We start from the raw sequence: 22521 nt of genomic DNA on the forward strand, positions 1-22521 counted from the left end.
ACGGGATTAGCCGAGCTGGGCTGAGCCAGGCAGAGCTGAGACGGGATGAACCGAGCTGGGATGAGCCAGGCAGAGCTGAGCCGGGATGAGCCGAGCTGGGATAAACTGGGCCGAGCCGGGATGGGCAGAGCCCAGCCGGGATGAGCCGAACCGGGATGAGTCAGGCAGAGCTGAGATGGGATTAGCCGAGCTGGGCTGAGCCAGGCAGAGTTGAGCCGGGATGAACCGAGCCGGGATGAGCCAGGCAAAGCTGAGCCGGGATTAGCCAAACTGGGCTGAGCCGGGCAAAACTGAGCCGGGATGAACCGAACCGGGATGAGCCAGGCAGAGCTGAGCCGGGACAAGCCGAGCTGGGCTGAGCCGAGCTGTGTTGAGCCGGACCCAGCCAGGACGGCACAGCCGAGCCGGGCCGGGCTGGGCCGAACCGGGCCGATCCCCAGCCGGGCCGGACCCATCGCGGCCGGGCCGCCCCCCGGCGATTCCCGGATGTTGGAGCGGCCCCCACTTGCTCCGTCCTTCGCTTCCATAAAAGGCCAAGGGGCCCGGCAGCCACAGGCGCGTTTTTCCTTTAATTATTATCCCCCTCCTCCTCCTCCTCCTCCTCCTCCCTCCCTTCCCTCAGCCCGCCTCCCTCCCGCGCCGCTCCTCCCGCGGCGGCCCCTCAGAGCGGCGGGGCAGCGCGGCGGCCCCGATCCCGCCCCAGCGCGCCTCAGCCCTGCCCCGGGGCGCGGAGCGGGCACAGCCGGGCCCAGCCCGCCGCCGAGCCCGCTGATCCGCTCCGTGCCGGGCGCGGCCGGCCCTGCAGGAGGCCGGGGGGATGGCGCTGGACGGGATCCGCATGCCGGACGGCTGCTACGCCGACGGGACGTGGGAGCTGAGCGTCCATGTCACCGACCTGGGCCGCGACGTCACCCTGCGGGTCACCGGAGAGATCCACATCGGCGGCGTCATGCTGCGCCTCGTCGAGAAGCTCGGTGAGTGCCCCGGGACCTCCCGGCCGGCCCGGCATCCTCCCAGCGCTCAGCACCCTGCTCCGGTGCTGCTATAACTCCCAGCTCCCTGCCCAGTGCAGTGCCCAGCTCCCAGTGCAGTGCTCAGTGCTGTGCTTTAACTCCCAGCTCCTTGCCCAGTGCGGTGCCCAGCTCCCAGTGCAGTGCCCAGTGCTGTGCTTTAATTCCCAGCACCCTGCCCAGTGCACTGCCGGAGTGCCTCAGTTTAGCCCCCAGGATTGTGTTCCAGCTCCCAGCACCCTGCCCAGTGCAGTGCCCAGCTCCCAGCACTCTGCCCAGACCAGTGCCCAGCTCCCAATGCAGTGACCAGCTCCCAGCACCCTGCCCAGTGCAGTGCCCATCTCCCAGCACCCTGCCCAGTGCAGTTCCCAGCTCCCAGCACTCTGCTCCAGGACTGTATTCCAGCTCCCAGCACCCTGCCCAGTGCAGTGCCCAGCTCCCAGCACCCTGCCCAGTGCTGTGCTTTAACTCCCAGCTCCCTGCCCAGTGCAGTGCCCAGCTCCCAGCACTCTGCTCCAGGATTGTATTCCAGCTCCCAGCACCCTGCCCAGTGCAGTGCCCAGCTCCCAGTGCAGTGCCCAGTGCAGTGCTTTAACTCCCAGCTCCTTGCCCAGTGCAGTGCCCAGCTCCCAGCACTCTGCCCAGGGCAGTGCCCAGCTCCCAATGCAGTGCCCAGCTCCCATCACCCTGCCCAGTGCAGTTCCCAGCTCCCAGCACTCTGCTCTAGGATTGTATTCCAGCTCCCAGCACCCTGCCCAGTACAGTGCCCAGCTCCCAGCACTCTGCTCCAGGACTGTATTCCAGCTCCCAGCACTCTGCTCCAGGACTGTATTCCAGCTCCCAGCACCCTGCCCAGTGCAGTGCCCAGCTCCCAGCACTCTGCTCCAGGATTGTATTCCAGCTCCCAGCACCCTGCCCAGTGCAGTGCTGGAGTACCCCGGTTTAGCCCCCAGCACACTGCTCCAGTAGCTGCTTCAGCTCGAAGCACCCTGACCCAGTACCCTGCTTCAGCTCCCAGCACCCCTGCTCCAGTACAGTGCTCCAGCACCCTGCTCCAGGGCTGTACTTTTGTCTCCCCGCACCCTGCTCCATCTCCCAGCATCCTGCCCCAGCACAGTGCCTGAGCACCCAGTGCTGTGCTCCAGTATTGTGATTTAGCTGCCAGCACCCTGTCCCAGCACTGTGCTCCAAAGAGGGTCCCAGCACCCTGCCCCAGCGCTGTGTTTTACTCCAGCACCCTCTCCCATTACTCTGCCACTGGGAGAGGGTGCTGGAGTAAACTCTGAGCGCCCCAGGTCCCCACACCCTGCCCTAGCCCCCCATACCTTTCCAGGCTCCCCTTCTCATCTCCTCCACCAGCCAAACTTCACCCCCCGGGCCCTCAGCCCCATCCACTCGTGGGTTTTACACGGAGTGAGGAACCAGCTCCGTTCTCGGCTTGGGGGTGGGGGGGTTTGTGGGCGCTGCACAGTTTACACCCAAACTCATTTCTGGAGTTCTGTGCGAGCAAAGCGCTCCGGAGCCATCAGTGGGGTGATGTGGGCCGGGGGACCTCGGGGACACGGCGGTGGCTTCGGGAGCGCACCGGGACAAAGAGCCCGATGCTCGGTCGTTTGGAGCCCCGGCCCCTCCAAACCTGCTCCCCTTTGTCTTTTTATCCTCTCTTTATGGCTGGGCTGTGTTTACTCAGCGGTGCAGCCCGGGCTGGTGGCGGTAATTGCTGAAATAAAATATTAATTGCGAGTCCCGCGCGTGCCTGCGGCTGTGGGAGTAGCGGAGCTGTCAGCTGCCGGTGCCGCTCCGCTGCCGAGCCCGTCTGTGGCTTTCGAGAGCCCATCTCTTCCCCCGTGCTTAGCTTTTGATTTATTAATTATCTTGGAGTCGCAGGAAGGAAGAGATGGATATAAATATATAAATACGCTGCGTTTCCGAAGGAAGCGAGCGCTCGCATCAAAGGGTCTCGTGCTGGAGGTAGCCTGAACTCCCCAAAAAAATTATTTTATTCTGTTGTTTGTTTGGGTTTTTTTTCTTTTCTTTTTTTTAACTTTAACGCTGGAAGTGCAGAAAGTTTTGCTGCAGTTGGCTGGGGGAAAAAGCATATCTAGAGGCGATAAAAAAAAATCCACCCGTGAGTGGAGGAGGGATGCTCCCCTCGGTGCTGCAGATCCAGGGCCGAAGTGTGTGTGGAAAGCCAAACATGTGCGCGGGGCCGGAGCCCGGCGAGGACCTAAATTAGCTCCTGACGTAATCCATCCCCCCCGAAATGTTTGCCCGGATCCTCTCCACTTGTTAAATTAGGGATTGTATGAGAGGGAAGGAATGCGGCGGGCGCAGCGCTGGGGAGAGGGGATGGAGCTCCCCGGGGGGCTCAGCCCCAGCGCCTCCCTATCCATGGTCACATCCATGGATATCTCCAGCTGCTGCCTTCCCTGTCCCCTTGGCTTTCGTCGGCCAGCCAAGCTGTACGTATTTAGTTCCTTTTAATCTTCCTGCGTGTCAGCTCTTCCAGCTCTCTCATTATTTTTATGGCTCTTCTTTGAGCTGCTGCCAGCTGAGCGGGGTCGGGTGGGACGGGGCTCGTTCCTCATCCTCCCCTGCTCCTCAATGCCTCCCTTCATCCAGCCTCTGCATCAATTCATTTTGCAATTTTTCCACATCGAAACGCTTTCCCTGCGTTTTTAACCTTTTCCTGCCTGTCATTCCTCTGTTTAATTCCTTACTTCAACAACTTTCAGTGTTAAAATAAATTGTTCTTCTCCTGCCAAGCAGATTTTCTGCTGTGAGCTTTAAGGAAATTTCCTAAAAATAAAATTTCCTTGCAGTTCTGTGTTTCCCAGTGGGATCCCCTGTGGGCTGTCGTACTTGCACACTGTGGGGGGAGGAAGGAAGGTGGGTCAGTGCCTTAGGCTGGGGTTTGCCTGCTCCATCCTTTGGGATGAATTCTGCAGGCTTTGGGAAGGAGATTTCTGTACTGGAGTTTAGGACATCAGTGAGAATCTGCAGCAGATCAGCCACGCTGTGGTTTTAAGGTGCTGGTAGGAGCTCTTCATCATCAATGAACAGGGGAGAAAAATGCCTTCCCTCCTCCCAGCAGCAAGGAGAGCTTGGAAAAGGGAAAAAAATCTTGATTACATCAGCATTTATTGATGCTTGTAGGAGGAAGAGTGCAGTAAATACCCTGTTGGGATGAAGCAGGAGCCCAGCAAAGTTTTTTCTCCTTAACTTAAATCCCATGGACTCGGTCCCTGCCTGCACAGAGCTGCAGTTGGACTCTTTGGGAACAGGCAATTAAAATCTGTGGCTGATGCAGGCAGGGATTGGAGAAAGCCCAAGCAGCAGATAGGGATTCTGGTAACTCAAGTGAATTGCAATGACCTGTTGGCTCCCCTGTTATTCATCACCCGCTGGATTAAGCCACTCCATTAATTCAGCCGTGCCAAGTTCTTGGCAAAGTCATCCCTGAAAAATAAGCAAAAAACTGCTGAGGTTTTAAGAGCAGCAGCATTTAGTTGCTCTGTGAGGGCTGGGGTCTGTACTGGAAACTCCTGGTGCTCTCTCAGGGTTTTTTAGGAATTTTGCCACTATTGACTTACAAACAAACAAAAAAAAAAAAAATACAGCAAGGTTTAAAATCACTGGGAGCAGAGGAAGGAAGGAAGTGAACGCAGGTTATTGTTGTTGTCAACTTGAGGCTGTTTTAAACACATGGAATTAAAAAAATCCTGCTTTTTTTGAAACACGCTTGGGAGGAGCTCTGTGGAGTTGATGGAATTCTGTGGGATATATGGGGGATGCTCTGTCTGGTCATGGGAATAAAGGAATAGCTGACAGAAACAGGGCAGGGGGGACAAATGGTGTCTGGCAGAGGCACAGCATAAGACAGATGACCTAAATGTGCACTGAGCAGATTCAGAAAGTCCGTGGATAGAAGTTTTGTGATGGAAATGTGGATTTCTCTCTGGGATTCTTTCACAGGCAGGATATGGGTGGCAGGCGAGTCCAGCTCCTGGGGTGTGCTGGGAGCACTGAGCACCTTTTTGGGCTTGTACCTGAGGAAAATAGATAAGTGGCTGAAAAAATAATAATAAAAAAACCCCAGCAAGATTTGGAATTATAGATGTCCTTCTGGACCAAAAGGGGTTAAGGATGTGGTGGTGGCATCCCTATTTTTGTGACCTGGGATGGGCAGGAGAGCTGACCTGGATAAATGTCAGAGAAAACCTTCTGCCCTCAGACAGGCTGATAATGGTAGGTAATGATGACATCTCCTGAAGCCTTTTTTTTTGTGATTTAGGGATTTTTTGTGAATTGAAGCTGGGATAAGGGTTGTGCAACTGATTTAACCTCCATTGTTCCCTTTGGCAGCTCCTCCACTATCTCCTTTGTGTCACCTGGGAGAGGGTGGGATGTCACCTGAGGACTGGCACAGGAGTTGTCCTTTGCAGTTCTGTTTGTAGCACTTCAAGCCCTTTTAAAAGTGGTTTCAGCCTGCAAATGTGTCTGGGATTCACCCCAGGAGCTCTTTCCACCATCAAATAGACTTTACTGTGTTATCTTCCAAGGATTTCAGCTCCACTCCTTGCCAGATCAATTCTAAATATTAGTGTTATTCTGCCTGTGAAGTCTCCTCTCCTTAATGGACCCCCGGAAAGGTTTATGAATAAAACACCAGCAAAGTGCAGCGTCATTGATTTGCCCAGGTTTGTGTTTGAGGTTTTGCAGTGCTTATAAACACTCCAGGCCCTTGTGAGACTGGCTGGGGAAATTTTTTTGCCTTGCAACTGGAATGAACTCTTAGAAACAGCTTCAGGCTATGGGAGAGAAATGCAGAGTCCTTGTCCCACCCATCCCTGTTGTAAACAGGAGGCTGCAGGGTTTGTCTTGTAGGTGGCTTGTTCCTTCTGCTTTGGACTTTGCTGGAATGCTGCATCCAGATCTGGGAACATCATAGGAAGGACCTGGAGCTGCTAGAGCAAATCCAGAGGAGGCCACAGAGATGCTCCAAGGGCTGGAGCCATGCTGAGAGAGCTGAGGGTGCTCACCTGGAGAGGAGAAGCTCCAGGGAGAGCTCAGAGCCCCTTGCAGGGCCTGAAGGGGCTCCAGGAGAGCTGGAGAGGGACTGGGGACAAGGATGGAGGGACAGGACACAGGGAATGGCTCCCACTGCCAGAGGGCAGGGATGGATGAGAGATTGGGAATAAATTCCTTTCTGTGTGAGGCTGGCAGAGGTTTCCCAGAGCAGCTGTGGCTGTCCATGGATCCCTGGAAGTCTCCCAGGCCAGGCTGGACAGAGCTTGGAGCAGCCTGGGATGGTGGAAGGTGTCCCTGCTATGGCAGGGGGTGGAATGAGATGGATTTTAAGTCCCATTCCAACCCAAACCATTCTGGGATTCTCTGATTGTAGCCACACTTCCCAGAATTCAGTGTCTGAGGATCACTGCTCAGTGCCAGGCATGAGCTCTCCAATCTGTGTCCACGATGTCACCTGGGCACCTTCACCTGGGACATCCACAGCTGCTCATCTGTCCCTCAGTTGCCTCCTGAGATGAGAAGGATTTTTCCCTTCAGAATCAGTGCTGGTCACTCCTCAGTGCTGCTTTCCAAGTGCATGGTGGCCGTGAGAGGACTCCAAATTCAATCCTCGGGGATCTCTTTGTGTCCCCTCTGGGGCTGGTGCTGAGAGCTTGTCCCAAATGTCCCAAATGGGGTTGGTGTTTGGGGCAAACCTGCTCCAGATTTCCCTGGAAAATTTATTCCCAAGCTTTTAAACAGCAAAACCTGCCCAGCCGGCAGTGGGATGGTGAGCACAGAGGGGATCTGAGCACCAAAGTTGTCCTGCTCCGGATCCAGGCAGGATTTTGGGATTTTCTGGGTTGGAATTGGTGCCCCTCTGGATGCTTCCACTTCAGCATCATCCTCAAGGTGACCAGCAGAGCTGCTCCCATTCCAATTTCCACACTGCCACTTGATGGATCCCTTCACATGTGGCCTGTGCTGATGCTCACCTTCCAAACAGCACATTTTGGGTGACATTAAATGACAAAATGCCAGTGCCACACCCCTCCAGCCATCTGTGAGGGGCTGGCTCATTCCTTTACATCCAGCTTTGGACTCCAGGAAGCTCCTACATGGGCTCAGCCTGATGGTGGCTCAAATAAAGTCCTCTTTGTGAGCCTGAGTGGAATATTCAGCTGAGCTGCCAATGACCAGAGGAATTCAGGGTGGGGGGAGGTAAAATCCACATAGAGGCAGCTCTGAGCTGCAGTCACAGCAATTAATATCTGTACTCAGAGTGGTGATGATTCTTTAGGGGCAAAAACAATTAGGATTTCATTTTTATTTATTTATTATTGAAATTCTGTCAGTGTGAGCCATCTGATTTGGCTGGAAAGAGCCTGGCCGAGCTGGCAGGTCCCAGTGGGAGGAGAAGGAGTGTGGGGTGGGAGGTGGTGTTGGTGCTCCTGCAGATCCCAGAGCCTGGGTTTGTCACACCACAGACAGGAAATTGTTGGGGTTGCTGCTCCCACCCAGCCCAAATCAGTAGTTTCCTCTTCCAGCTCCCTCAGGTTTCGATTTGACATAAGGCACGTGGGGAAGCTGGTGTGGGGAGCTGAAAAATCATAGAAATCATCACATTCACACACTTCCCCTTTTTTTTAATCTTTTTTTTTTTTTCCTTCCATCTTCCTCTCCATCAGGTCTTGTGTTTCACCCAGGCATCTGTTGAGTCTGTCTAAACCATAAAAAAATTCAAAGAAATTGTACTCAGGATAAAATCCCTGGAAATGTTCAAGGCCATGTTGGGCTTGGAGCACCCTGGTCTGTTGGAAGGTGTCTATTGGGGTGGAATTAAATTATTTTTAAGGTCCCTTCCAATCCCAACCACTCTGTGATTCCATGATTCAGCAAACCAGGCACCTGGATTTTAACCCTTGGTCTATAAAAAAAAAAAGGATTGTGCATAACTGCTTGAAATTGTGGATGTGGGGAATGTTTGCTGAGTTGGGAAAGATGAGGGATTATTTGCACTGCAAACTTCAGTTGTTTCAACATCACCAGCAACACCAGCACTGCCAGCTCTTGGTTTGGGTGTTGGGGGAGTTTTTTTAGTGGTGGTTTTTCTGACAGATGAGGGGAAAGAAAGGAGATTTACAGCCCTTGTGGAGCTCACTGACTTCAGCCCAGCATCCAGCCCTGGGTGTGCTTGAGGGGGAAAAGTCTCGTGGTGTGAAAACATCTTGGGGAAGCTGCATTTCTTCTTTCTCATTGTGAAATGTGAATTAACTGGTTGTTTAGAAAGGGGCAAAGAAACAAAACTGAGCAAAATTCAGCTGGCAGGATTCAGTTCTGAATGTTCAGTGGCTTTCAGAGGTTTATGGCGTGTAATTTGGAAAAATGCTGAAACCCCCAAAATCCTGTTGGGTGGAATTTTAGCAGAGTTGCTGTAATTTAATTTTCTTGCCCAGGTTTGCTTTTGACACATTGCTCTCATCCAGGCTGAAGCTTCTGCCAGGTAGAACTGTAAGGACAGACCACGAGAAGTGCTCAGAAAACCAGAGGAAAGCTTTTTTATTTATTTAATTTTTTATTTCTGAAGAACTGATCTTGGTTTTTCTTCCATTCAGTCATTTTCCAGCAAGGATGCAGCTCCCACTCTGTGGCCATCCAGATGTGAACCTCAGCTGGGAGCTGTGTGCATGGCATGGCCCTGTGCCAGCATTGATCCCACTCCTCCAGACCATCTGGGATCTTGGGACACCTCCACTTTTTGATAAAATGTGGCTGAATTTGGCCAACAGGTTGAGAACAGCTCTGGGAGGGGGTGCACATAAAACACCAGCCACACCAGCAGCTGCAGAAACCTTCCCCTTTACAACCTCAGCTGATTTTTAGCTTGCAAAACATCCTGACAGCACCCAAAAAATCCATCTTGCCAATGGATTTTAAATCTCTCCCCAGCCCTTTACACCTGCTTGGCTGGTGGTGGTTTTCTTTCTTCTCCTCTGCTCCCTGCAGGCACAGGTACTTTGGGAAGGGTTAATTGCTGAAACTCCAGTTGTTAGAAGGTAAAATTTTATGAAATTGCCTGGTAGAAGTTCTGTCCCTGTCTTGCTCAGCTTCCCATCCTGCCTGATGATCCACCGAGCTTTGTCCAGCTCCAGAGCAGGAATTGTCCCCATCCCTCATGTCCTGCCCCAGGGCTTGTGATGGGTGAGGCAGATCCAGGCTCAAGGTTGGGAGTGTTAAAGTCATTTATAAGTGTTTTGTGTTCATTAATGAGCTTTGGGGAACAGGCAGAACCAAAAAGAAATCATGGAATCCTGGAATGGTTTGGGTTGGATGGGACTGTCTCATTCCACCCCTGCCATGGCAAGGACAACTTCCACTGTCCCAGGGAGCTCCAAGCCCCATCCAGCCTGGCTTTGGACACTTCCAGGGATCCAGGGGCAGCCACAGCTGCTCTGGGCACCTGTGCCAGTGCCCTGTTCTTCCAACCATGATCCCACATGGATCTGGAAGAGAAGGACCAACATTTACAGTTGTGGTGTGGGGTGAGGCTGCCTGAGGTATCCTCAGAGCTCCAGAGGTCACTTTCCTGGGATCTAAGCTTTAACCAGGGATTAACCATCACTAAAGCACTTGGGGAATTGCCTGGTGAGAGGTTGGGAATTCAAGGTTGGGAATTCAGGTTGCCCATCATTCTCCTTTCCCTGCCTGATGCATTATCCCTCCCAGTACACATCCTCTGGCTCCCTTGCTGGGTGTGATGTCTTTTTGGCAGCACCAACTCCTCCGGCTTGCACATTCCTTGGGGATGAGTCAGGACTTCGGGCTGCTGTCACCCTGGGACACTTGTCCTTTTTGGAGAGGGGAGGGAGCATGATCCCCAGCTGGAGGGTGAGGGAGGCTGGGCTGCTCCTCAGGACAGCTCCAGGCTGGAGAAGTGTCCTTCCTTTCCTTCCTTCCCTTCCTTCCCTTCCTTTCCTTCCTTTCCTTCCTTCCCTTCCTTTCCTTCCTTCCCTTCCTTTCCTTCCTTTCCTTCCTTTCCTTCCTTTCCTTTTCTTCCTTCCCTTCCATCCCTTCCTTCCCTTCCTTCCCTTCCTTCCCTTCCCTTCCTTCCCTTCCTTCCTATAATTCCATGGAGGCAGGAGCAGCCAGTGAAAGCCTCCTCTGGAGGGCAGTTGGCAAAATCAGATTGTGAAAATCATTTAAAAAAAAAATCCAATTTAAAAAATATTAATCCACCCTTGCTTTCTGTTGCTCTGTGCTATAGAAAAATGATTAATCCACATTTCTCTGGGTTGCTGGTGCAAGGATTTAAAGGAATTCTGCCCAGCACTGGCAAAAACCTTCCTGAGCCCATCAGTGCTGGGGATGTTGGGGAGCTGAGGTGACCTCTGGAGAGTTTCCCGATATTCCAGCTGGGTTCAGCATCACTGGAAAATTTCTCTCCCTGCTCAGGGGTTTAGACAGGATTGGGTACGGCTGTGCAAGTATTTAAATGGAACATAAAGCTACCAAATATCCAAAAAGCTAAAAATTACAGGGAAAATTCTGCGGGATGTGTTCAAGGCCAGGCTGGATGGGCCCTGGAGCAACCAGGGATAATGGGAGGTGCCCATTGGGAGTGGAACGAGATACAATCCAAGTTAATAAACTTTCAAGTAAGCTAATTGAGCAATCCTATTAACACTGCAAAGAGCTTCCTTCCTCGAGTTTACTTTAGCAAAACAGTGCCTTTCAAGCTCCTTAGGATTTGCTCTTCTCCCTGCATCCCATGGGCTGAGCATCTTGAGCCCTGCACTGCCAGGAGCAGCATTTTGGGACACTTGGGATTGACATATCAGCTCTTCAGGACTCCAGTTACCACCCCTGCCTCGTCAAGACACGGACTTTCCATTGCAAAGCTCACTTAGAATCCCAATAAAAGCCAACAAAAGAATCCCACTTCTTTTTCCAGCAGCGCCTTCGCCCTTTAGCAGCAGACACTGTAATTTCCCTGAGCAAGGACAGACACATGGAACATCCACATGCAGCATTGCATCCCAATGTGCTCAGTCTCCTCCACTGGGCTATTTTTTCCCCCCTCCCTCCTCCTTTTTTCCTGCTCTGGAATCACTCTGTGCCACGGCTTTGCCGTCAGGATTTGCCGTGAGCGCGTGGCCCGGCACGCCGGGATGACAGGGAGGTCTCCAGAGCTGGGTCCTGCTCCTGGAATCACAGAGTTGGGAACAAGGATCCTTTTGTCCCTCTTTGTTTGCTGGTTGGTTTTTACTTTATTAAGTCCAAACTATTTTTCATGCAAGAACTAGTTCTTCTCAGACTGGAATTCCAGCACAGGTCCACCCTTTATTTGGGCACCTCCGTGGGTGGGTGTGGATCTTCTCCTGAACATTTGTTTTCCTGAAAATGAAGTAGGATTAAATTTTTGCAGGGGAAGACAGTGATAGGACAAGAGGGAATGGTTTTGAAAAGAGATTTTTAGTCCCAGCTCATTGCTGTTGTAAACATGAGGCAGGAGGAGGCTGCAGGTGTCTTGGTTGTGCTTGGGAGTTTGCTGCATCCAGATTTGAGATCTTTGTAGGAAGGATATGGGGCTGCTGGAGCAAATCCAGAGAAGATGGAGCTGGCTGAGAGACCTGGAGGTGCTCACCTGGAGAGGAGAAGGCTCCAGGGAGAGCTCAGAGCCTGAAGGGGCTCCAGGAGAGCTGGAGAGGGACTGGGGACAAGGGATGGAGGGACAGGACCCAGGGAATGGCTCCCACTGCCAGAGGGTAGGGATGGATGGGAGATTGGGAATAAATTAAGGAATTCTTCCCTGTGAGGGTGCTGGCACAGGTGCCCAGAGCAGCTGTGGCTGCCCCTGGATCCCTGGAAGTGCCCAAGGCCAGGTTGGACAGCGCTTGGAGCACCAAATTCAGTGAAAAGGTGGAAAACTTGGGGGTTGGTTTTGTATAGATTATCAAATACAAAAATGACTTTTTGCAAGAGGAAATACTTGGCTTGTGAGTTGGATTCAGTACCTGCACTGTGTCTTGGATACTTATTATATATATATGTGTGTGTGTGTGTGTGGCATTTATATATGTATATATGTGCATATATTTTTATATTCATTTATTTTGTGTGTTATCTATGATTATATATGCATATAATTCAGTTTTGTCTCTATTTTATATATGCATATATATATGGGGTAAATGTTTATATGTTTGTTTATATGCATAATGGTGGTGTCCCTGCCCATGTGGGATGAGCTTCAATGCCCCTTCCCACCCAAACCATTCTGGGATTCCATGAAAACAGTGGTGGGAGTTGCCCATGGTGGCAGATCCAGGAGAATTTCAGGTACCATTCTGCGTTATCCATGGATAAAATCCCTTCCACTCCCTGCAGAGTGGCTGCTGTAGCCTGTTTTCCATTGCATGTGTCAAATACATGTGGGAGATGTGATTAAAACCCCTCTCAAGCCCCATTAGCTCTGGGGGCATCAGCTTGTCCTGGCTGCAGCTTTATTACATCAACCTGATGATAATTTTATGGGCTGTTTATCTCCCCATTTCAAAGTATAATTTTGCAAGTGTTGTGACCAGAAGCTGGAGGGATTTTTGTTCCATTTTGAACTTTGCTCTGCAATTAAATCCCCGTTGGGGGTTGGAGGGGACTCTACTCCAATGCACTCCAGAAAGACTCGTGTTTTCCTAAAATTACAGCTTTTGCCCCAGGACAGTGACTGTGTCACCCAGCAAACACATCAGCATTTCTGCTGGACTCGTGATAAATGAAAATAGCTCTGTTTTTTAAATTTTTTTTTTTTTTTTTGCTCCATAATTATCCTGGAAGGAGTGGCTCTGGCATGTTTAAAGGAATCTCAGTTTCCAGAGGTCAGTGGGAGCAGTGAGGAGGTTGGAGGGAGGGAGCAGTGGGTTCAGCTGCACAGATACATGAGTGTTACGCTTCATATATATATTAAAAAATAAATAACCAATATGAATAAATATTCATAAATATTTTTAAGAAAAATCTTCAGCATCTTTGGACCTTAAGTAACTCTCTTGGCTATTGGGGTGTCCAGGGCCAGGAGTTGGGCTTGATGATCCTCCTTTATCCCTGCCAACTCAGGATTTTCCTTTTCCTTTTCCTTTTCCTTTTCCTTTTCCTTTTCTCCTTTTTTCCCCCTGTTCCCCTTCTTCCCCTTTTCCTCCTCTTTATCCTTTCCCTTTCCCATCACTGCTGTCCTGCTCCATGCACCAAATTAGCCTATTTTTTTTTAGTATTTCTGAATTATTTCAGAATATTTGCCCTCTTCCCTGATTTTGTTTGTGCTCTGAGGCTGTGCCTTCCTCTCTCCTGGACACGCAGAAAAGAAAAACCCACCAGAGCAACCACACGAGGTTCTATACAATTAATTTTGTGGCTGTGTTTTTTTCTCTTTTTTTTTTTTTTTCTCTTTCAGCCTTAAATTTCTCTCCTTCCTAAGTTTTTTTAATGCTTCCACCTTGTTTTCCATGCTCAGTGAGCATGGCTTGCATCCTGAGGGAGCAGGAGAGGGTATCCCCCATCCCTGAGCTCACCCAGGGCATTCCCAGCTATTTATTGTGGAAGTCTGTTTTTCTTTCAAGGACTTTTTCTCCTTCTCCAGCTTCCCAAGAGGGGTGTGGATGCAGCCAACACCCACCCCAGGGCTTGGAGAGCCCCTTGGAGCTGTGAGGGCTGGATTAAGGTGTTATCAGCAGGAATTTGTGTTTAAAAGTGCTTTAATCAGCTGCCTGCACTCACTGCTTTTTGTCCACATCTGTATTTTTTCAATTCAGTGGGAAGTGTGTATTAATTTTAAAATCAAAAAATCAACAACAACAAAAAAAGTGACCACTTTTATTTTAATTTTCTTATAAAAACCCTCGAGTTTCAGCCCATCTGCACCAAACTCAGTGAAAAGGTGGAAAATTTGGGGGTTGGTTTTGTATAGATTATCAAATACAAAAATGACTTTTTGCAAGAGGAAATACTTGGCTTGAGAGTTGGTTTCAGTACCTGCACTGTGTCTTGGATACTTATTATATATATATGTGTGTGTGTGTATTTATATACACATATATATGTGTATATATATATGTGTGTGTGTGTGGCATTTATATATGTATATATGTGCATATATTTTTATATGCATTTATTTTGTGTGTTATCTATGATTATATATGCATATAATTCAGTTTTTTCTCTATTTTATATATGCATATATATGGGGTAAATGTTTATATGTTTGTTTATATGCATAATATATATTATATATTATATATTATATATTATATATTATATATTATATATTATATATATATAAATATATGTTTAAGCATATATATTTGGTTTTTAAAAATTATTTCTATATAGATATATTAGAGATAATGGAAAGGCATTTTGCCACCTCAGCTTCCCAAGTGTGCCTAGACCAGAGCAGGGATAATCTGATTAAACCCACCCCTGGGAAAGAGCCAGGGAAAGCTGTGGAGCTCATTCTGCTCCTGTGGAAAACCCCCCAGTGGGTTTTTGGCTCTGGCATCTTTTGCTCCAGAGGGGGATGGTCCTCTTGGATTGTTCCTGTGGGAATGCTGAAGACCTGAATCCATTGCTCTAAAAGCCATCATTTTTAATTAAGGATTGAGCTGCAGCCTCTGCCCTGGCTGCTTCTGCTGCCTCTCTGAAGGTGGAGAGAATTCCAGGGAAAACATCAGCTGTAAATCCTCTGTTTCCAAAATTCCACCAAAAATCCGTGATCCAGCCCAAGCAGGCTTGCAGAATTCCTCCTCAAGCTTATGCAGGAGCTTTTAATTTTTTTTTTATCAATAACCCCCAATGTTAAGGTGATGGAGGCATTTGCAGGGTCTTGGCTGCCCTATGGATTTAATCCTGGATGTGGGTGTGAAAGGGAATCTGGTGATTCCCAGGAAAGCCTCTCCCAGAGGTGGGAGCCACCCCTGCCTTCCAAATAATCATCCTGTGGGATTTAACCATGCACTGGGAATGGGGAAAAAAAAGAGATTTATTCGGTCGTATCAGGGCTGTGTTGTCCTGAGCAGTGCGTGGAAGGAGAGCCCATCTGCAGCAGGGGATATCCCAAAATAACAAGGAAAATACAGTGTTTACACAGGGCTGGAGACTTGATTCCTACTGCCTGGGAGTCCTGAGCTGGCCTGGAGGAGCTGCCAAGTGACAGCAGAGCTTCTGCAGGAAGGAGCTTCAGTCCCTGCTGCAGCAGGAAAGGGACTCTAAAAAACCATGGATTGGCAAAAGGAGAAGGTTTGGGAGCAGCCAAGTCCTGGGATAAATGGGATTGTTGGGTTATCCCCTTTTCTGACCCAGAGATGGGGCAACTGAGAGGTGCTTTAAAACTTTTGTTTTGTTTTCAGTCTCATGAGAAGGGTGAGACAACACAGATGTTATAATTCACACCGTCACAACCAGAAGACAACTATTTCCTAATTATAGTACACTATAAGTGTTTCTTGGCCTATCAACCTTTGCCACACCATGCTGTAGATGCCTTAAAGCCAATCATCTAAAATCACCCCTCATAACTCCTACTACAATACATCTTTCATAATTCTATTTCTCCAAACTACCTAATCTTATTTACAAAACCACCCTTTAAAACTTATTTCTAGTCCCATTTCTCAACCCTGTCTATCCTATTCCATAACATTTCTAAATCAACATTTCTTATCTCAAAGTTTACATACCATGTGAGCCTTCTACCAAACTTCAAAAATGTTCTACAAATCCATTTCCCACATGGGATAAATGGGATAAACGGGCTGCCAGGAAGGGCTGCCTTGATTTTCTTTGCCCTTCACCCAGATTTGGCCTTGCTGCTGGAATTCTGATTGTGTTTGTGGGCGACAGCGAGCCCAGAATGAAAGCACACCCTGTGTGCATCTCAATTCAGACTTATTGCTGCTTGGATTCTAGATTTTAGGGAATTTAGTGGTGGCTGTGGGAATTAAAATCTGCATTTGTAATTCACGCTGGACAAGCTGGCGGGATGTGACTGCAGCCAGGCGCCGGCGTGGATTGAAAGCTGAGGATATTTCAGGTTTAAAACACTTTACAGAGCAGCCCTTCACTTCTCCTCTCACCATTCTGTCCTCACAGAGCCCTCTGCAGCCATTTGTGTGATTTAAGATGCCTCTCACATTCCCAGGACTGTCTGAATGGCTTTCCAAGGGGAACAGCTCCGTGGGTTTTGCTGTTCAAAACATCCTCAATGTCCCTCATCTCTGCCTCTTGGCACAGTTCTGGGAGGCAAATGCAACACCAAGTTCTGCCTGAGGGGAAAAAAAAAAATCTCAGCTGGGTTTGCCAGCCCTCCCAGGCTCCAGAGGTTTGGGTTCAGGCTGCAGGGAGAGCTGGGGGGAGCAGGGTTTATTTTGGAGACCGGGAAGGAAGCGCCGTGCTTCCCTTTCCCGAGGGTGTTGCTGCTGGGGTTGGGCTCCTGGAGCTCCCTGAGCCCAGCCCATGCTGCAGCTGATGCTGACAGCTCCAGCTTCCACATCCCTGCTGCCTTCACCTGCAGGGTTCCTTGTCTGGGAGGGTGGCAGGGATTTCTTGTCACCCTTCCACGTGTGCAGCTCGTTTAATGGAATGCTGGAAGGGTTTGGCTTGGAAGGGAGCTCAAAGCCCATCCAGTTCCACCCTCAAGAGTAGGGGCACCTTCCCCTATCCCAGGTTGCTCCAAGCCCTGTCCAACCTGGCCTGGGACACTTCCAGGAATCCAGGGGCAGCCTCAGCTGCTCTGGGCACCTGTGCCAGGGCCTCTCCACCCTCCCAGGGAAGAATTCCTTCCCAATATCCCATCCCTCCCTGTCCTCTGGCAGTGGGAGCCATTCCTTGTGTCCTGTCACTCCATCCCCTGTAAATTTAGTCTCTCTCCATCTTTCTTGTAGCTTCATCAGGCACTGGAAGGCCAGAGTTAGATCAACTCAAAGCTGCTTTCCTCCAGGCTGAGCAATCCCAGCTCTCCCAGCTTTTCCTCACAGCAGAGGTGCCCCATCCCTCTGATCATCTTGGTGACCTCCCTCTGGACTCCCCCAGCAGCTCCAGGTCCATCACATTCAGCAGCTCAGAGGAGCTGCTGGATCCACAAACATCTGTGAGATCTGCAGCCTGTAGTAAACTTCTAAATCCCAGGTCTGGGATCTCTAAGGTGAATTTGCAGTACTTGGAGATTTACCTGAACTCTGATGAATCAATGGCCAGCTGATAAATTGATAATAGTTGATAAATATGAATAAGTTGATCAATATGATAGGTAGATAAATATGAAGTGGCCAGTGACTGATGCTAGTAGATGGGAAGAGCCAGAGCTGAAATATTCAGCCTTGCTGTGAAGCTGTAACCCCAACAAATGAGTAACTGGTGAATTGGGACTCTGGTGGAGGTTTGTGAACCTTTGATCAGATTTAACCAGGCTGCTGGCATTCCCAGCAGTCCTGGATGCCTTGCAAAGCATCCAAGGCTCTGTGTAAAACTCAACTCCACAAAGCAGCTGCTAAACATTTGCCAGCCTCTTTTATATATAACTACCCCGTGGGACAGGCACGGACCTTCCCCTTCCTGCTAGAACCAACATCTCACTGTTAATTGAAAGTGTTAATTACTCTCAGCCCCAGAGAGCTGTTTTTGTGCCATGGCCTGAATGGTTAATCAGCAGTGTAAACCCAAATCCCCTTCTGTTAGGCATAAATGTTACTGATTCCAAATGCCTTTGGTTTTTTCCTCCCCCTGATTTTTGGTGCCAACTCGTTCAGCTTTCAGTAGGGCAGAAGTTGACTTCATTACCAGAGTCCATTGTAATGATTTCTTGGATTTTTTTCCGGGTAGACAAGGCTTGTGCAAGTTTGCATGCTTTTCTATATTTGGTTTTGTTTAATTTGATTGTACAAAGCTGTTGAAAAGTCCAGCTGAATGTTTCCACTTTCTGCAGAGCTGATTGTGCCATTAAACCAGGAGTTCAAAGGAAGAATCCAGCTCCTGCTGGCTTTTCTCAGTGAGCTCCAGATCCTGATTTGAGATGGGGACAGACAAAAGTTCATTTGCTCTTATCTCAGCTTAATTCAGATGTGGCTCGTGGGGATAATCTTCACTATCACAGGATCAGGGAATATCCTGAGCTGGGAGGAACCACGAGGTCATGCAGTCCAGCTCCTGTGCAGGACATCCAGAGTCCCAGAGTGATGTTGGTGCTGGATTGTGTCCTTCAGTCCCTTTGGCATTGTGTCTGCTGGGACTTCACCTAATCCTGGAAATTCTCCAATCCTCTGGAATTGCTCCTGCCATTCTGGCTGGTGCCCTGTGGTGCTGAAGGATGGAGACAGGAGCTGTTGGAATAAATGTCAGCTGGTGGTTTGAATTGGGGTTAAACATGTGTTTCATGGTGGAAATCCAGGATCATAGGGGAATCTGGAGCTGAAAACTGAATTATTCTATTACTAAATAAATTATTATATTGCATATCATTCCATTCTCTTTTCCCTGTGTGGTGGAAGGACATGGCACTGTTACTGATTGTCAGAGTGGAAAATGCTCTGCAGGAATGGCAGGGCCAGGTGTTAGTGAAAAATATTCCGGGTGTTAGGGAAAATATTGCACAGAGTTTGTCTTTTGGAGTTATCACCATACTTTGGTTCCCCAAATGCTTCCCAACCTGAAGGTGACCTCCAAAAACCCCATGGTTACATCCCTGCTGGGAGGAGGTGTGGTTGTTGAGTTTTCTTGATCATTTGGGAGGCAACTTTTCGTTTCAGTTGGGAATTTTCAGGGTTTTTTTTGTGGAAACTGAAGGTGCTGTTGAATTCTCCTTGCAAACCTCCTCCTGGTTCTGTTTTCCACGTGTGCCGAGGTGGTTGGGCTCAGCACAGGTGTCCTGGATGGTGGGAAAAACTCCAAGAATTGATAGTTAACCCCAAAAAATGTGCAAAATCCTTGCTGGGGGAGGTGTTGGGTCACTCAGGATCCCTTGGCTTCGTGTTCCAGGCGGGATCACTGCTGGGCTGGTGAGCACAGGATACATTGAGCTCATCTTTATTCCCTTGGATCCTTCCCTGCTTTACATCCCATCAAACCAGTATTGCATACAAGCAATTACTTGTATCCAGAAAGGGCTGTTGGAGTTTTTTTGGATCCACAGCTCCTTTTCAGCTGAGCACATTTTAAAACTTCTTTTGTCCTCCGAAGGCTCCTTGTTGGTGCCGCTTTTAACTGGGGGAAAAAATGGGTTTTTTGTTGCAGATGTCAAGAAGGACTGGTCGGATCACGCGCTGTGGTGGGAAAAGAAGAAAACTTGGCTGCTTAAAACTCACTGGACGTTGGATAAATACGGGATCCAGGCGGATGCCAAGCTCCAGTTCACCCCTCAGCACAAGCTGCTGCGCCTGCAGCTGCCCAACATGAAGTACGTCAAGGTCAAAGTCAACTTCTCCGACAGGGTCTTCAAGGCTGTTTCTGACATCTGCAAAACCTTCAGTAAGTGCTGAAAAACCTCCCCCTGCAGAGCTTCCCGCTCGGTTTGGCTCCTGCCTCTCCTCTGCTGCACCTCCTTGTCCTGTAAATGTGATAAATCCTTTGGTGTCTTCTGGCTTTGAACACCCAGGAGTCGCTTGGACATCAAACACCCCAGATGTCCTTTCTTTTTCCCTTCCAGATCTACTCTTTTGTGTGTAAATACTTCAATAACAGGACCAATTGAGACGAAAATTGGAGAATTCAGCATTTTTTGTGCTGAATTCTCTTCCACAGCAGAGCTGTCCTCAGGTCTGTCACAGGACAGTACCAGCCCCGCTTGATATTCAGACTGGTTGTGTTTTTCTTTTTTCCCCCCTACAAATTTATGTGCTGGATGAAAAGCAAATCCTGAAATGGGAAATCTGCCAGCCCTGTGGGTTGTCTTCTAGTGGGAAATCTTATTAGAGATTAAGTGGTGATGCTCCACTGTAAAACTGTCTGGTGGAGGGAAGGTCTTGCTGTCTCCTCTTCACCCTCATTTCCTGGTGGAGGAGCAGCCCATGAGAAAGGAGGAATTATTCCCTAGCAGGTATAATTTTTTTACCCATCTTCACAAATTCCTCATCCCAAAACTCAATGTTTCTTCCTGCCCACCAAAAAAACCTCCAACGAGGAGATGGCAACTCCACCTCGAGGAACTCCAGGAAGTTGGAATTCTCCCTTCCCAAAACAGCCTGCAACCCATCCTCAGCTGTAACAAATCTATTGCTGCTCTCAGAAGGCAGCTGAGGTTACTCTTGGCTGACCCAGTTGTTTGGGGAGGCAGGAGGAGCTCATCCCTACGTGTGGTGTCCATGGTTTGGTTGGTATTTTTAGCTGGTTACAGATCTTTGTTGCTTTCCTGTTTTGTTGGGGTTTTTTAAAAACGTAAATATTGGGCAATTTCTCCTTAAAATAGAAAAGGCTTCACCAGCGTTATTTCTGAGTGGATTTTGCTCCCCCCCCCCCGTGTCCCACTGGCATTTGGGATGTGGTGCTAGACAGGGAGGTCCTGGGCTGATGAATCTCTCCAGCAGTGACTCAACTCAGGAAGTTCTGATATGGTTCATCACGGGACAGATCTGTCACTGATGCTGTCAGAATCTTACACAGGCCTGAAGCAGCCTTTTCTTCCAACTTCAGAGCTTTTGGGATATTTGTGACCAAACCAGCAGAATAATCCTGATATTTAAAGGTTTGGGAGGGGGGAAAAGCCTGTGGGATAGCAGAGGTTGGAGCTGTGAGCAGGCAGCAGGGACACATCCATCAGGGGTGGTGCTGACTTCCCTTTGCAGCATCTGAAGGACTGAAATGGAGAATTTTGGGGAAGCAGGGCTTTTACTGGAAATTTCACTTTCCTCTGAGTGCCTCTCAGCAGTCTGAGCTGTTTGAGGACAGACAGATTAAGTTGTTCAGCCCTCCCAGTTGTGTTTACTGGGAGCCAGATGTTCAGCAGAGCTACTGGGAAGATGATACATGAGCTTGGCATCAGCTTGAGGGAAGAGGGATTGGGATGTGGGGATGTAAAAGTGCTGGAGTTGGAGGGGCTGGGATGCTCTTCCCAGAACCACAGAGGTATAAATACAAATGATGTACAAATACATTTTATATAAGTGTTTAAATGCACCTGTAGATGTTGAAATACCACTATTTATAGATGTCATATCTAATGTGTTTTGACATTTATATACTTAATATATATATAATATAAAAGTGTATATTATACATTAATGTAAAAACCCTTTCTTAAAATTTATTTATTTATAACATATTAAGATTAAAATCTTGGCTCTGGGGTGGCCCAGAGAAGCTGTGGCTGTCCCATCCCTGGAAGTGTCCAAGGCCAGGCTGGACAGAGCTTGGAGCACCCTGGAATAGTGAAAAGTGTTGGATCTTTAAGGTCCCTTCCAACCCCAACCATTCTGTGATTTTGTGATTCTGTGATTCTCCTTTTTCCCTCCCCATTTGTGTTTTCCTGCTCCTTTTTTCTCCATTGCCTCTCCCTGCCCTCCTCAGCATCCCTGCACAGAGCTCTCATATTCCATTTTAATCAAGCTAATTGCCTCTCCAAGGAAAACTGAGCAGAAATTTCAAGGTGGAAGGGAAAGTGATCCCAGCATTGTCCTTGTCTCTGAAATCCCTTGATTTCTGAGCTCCAGGGAACTTAGGACAGAGCTGTGCCTCATATTTTGGCTGTACCTGTGTGCTGTCGTTGCTCCTGGATCATTTAATTACACACCTCAGTAACTGAGGTAATTCCTGATGTTCTCAGGACTCTGGCTGGTTGCATTTATAAAATCCTCTCTGCACAAGCAGGAACAGCCCTGGATGAATTATTTAGGGCTGCCCTTTGCTTCTGTTCCCTTTGAATGGTCACCCAGAGGTGTGACCCTTGCAGAGTGTGGTTGATTATTTTAAACAGAAGTCTCTGTTCTCTTGTGCAGAGAGAAGTTCTTCCAAAGGGCAGCGCCCCGGGGCTCCCAGTGGGAAGATGCTGGAGCCACTCACACATCCCTCACTTTCCTGGAGGTCGTGTGAAGCTGGAAAAAAACCCAATCTCGTTCCCAGTGGCTGGGCTGCAGCCCCTTGATTCCCAGAGCAGCCACTCAGGAGGTTAAAGGCAGGGATTGACCCTGGCAGGCACAGAGAGGAGTGGGCAGTGCATGGGATGGGCAGCCCTCATCCAAAGGGTGGCCTGGAATCCTGCCCAGGAGCAGCTGCTGGCAGCAGCTCCAGCCTGAAGGGCCAGCTTTGATCTGCAATTAAAGACCAGAGAAAGAGAAAGTAAAACTTCCTTTTGTTTTTTTTTTTTTACCCTGAGCAGCAGGGATTTGTGCTTCCTGCCTGGCTGGCAGTGGGACACGGGGGTGGGGATGGAATGCACTCATTATCCCACTGGGAGATAATTCCACCCAGAAAAGTGCCCATCAAATATCCAACTGCAAATTTAATAGGTTGTGATGCCTTGTGAAGT

At 49.1% G+C, this 22521-nt stretch overlaps 1 protein-coding gene across 4 annotated transcripts in view; it reads left to right on the forward strand.

Moving 5' to 3' along the window:
- The first annotated feature begins 595 nt into the window (after window positions 1-595).
- The window catches only part of FERMT2 (FERM domain containing kindlin 2), a 50955-nt gene continuing 29029 nt past the window's right edge, over window positions 596-22521 (forward strand). For all 4 annotated transcript variants that reach the window (XM_030275263.4, XM_072930582.1, XM_032748920.3 and 1 more), the window contains exons 1-2: window positions 596-974; window positions 19296-19529. In XM_030275263.4, the coding sequence (XP_030131123.2) occupies window positions 818-974; window positions 19296-19529 (391 nt within the window). In that variant the 5' untranslated portion in view covers window positions 596-817. The remainder of the gene's footprint in view (window positions 975-19295; window positions 19530-22521) is intronic.

Source organism: Taeniopygia guttata, chromosome 5 (assembly GCF_048771995.1).
Source record: "Taeniopygia guttata chromosome 5, bTaeGut7.mat, whole genome shotgun sequence".
NCBI classification, from domain to species: domain Eukaryota; kingdom Metazoa; phylum Chordata; class Aves; order Passeriformes; family Estrildidae; genus Taeniopygia; species Taeniopygia guttata.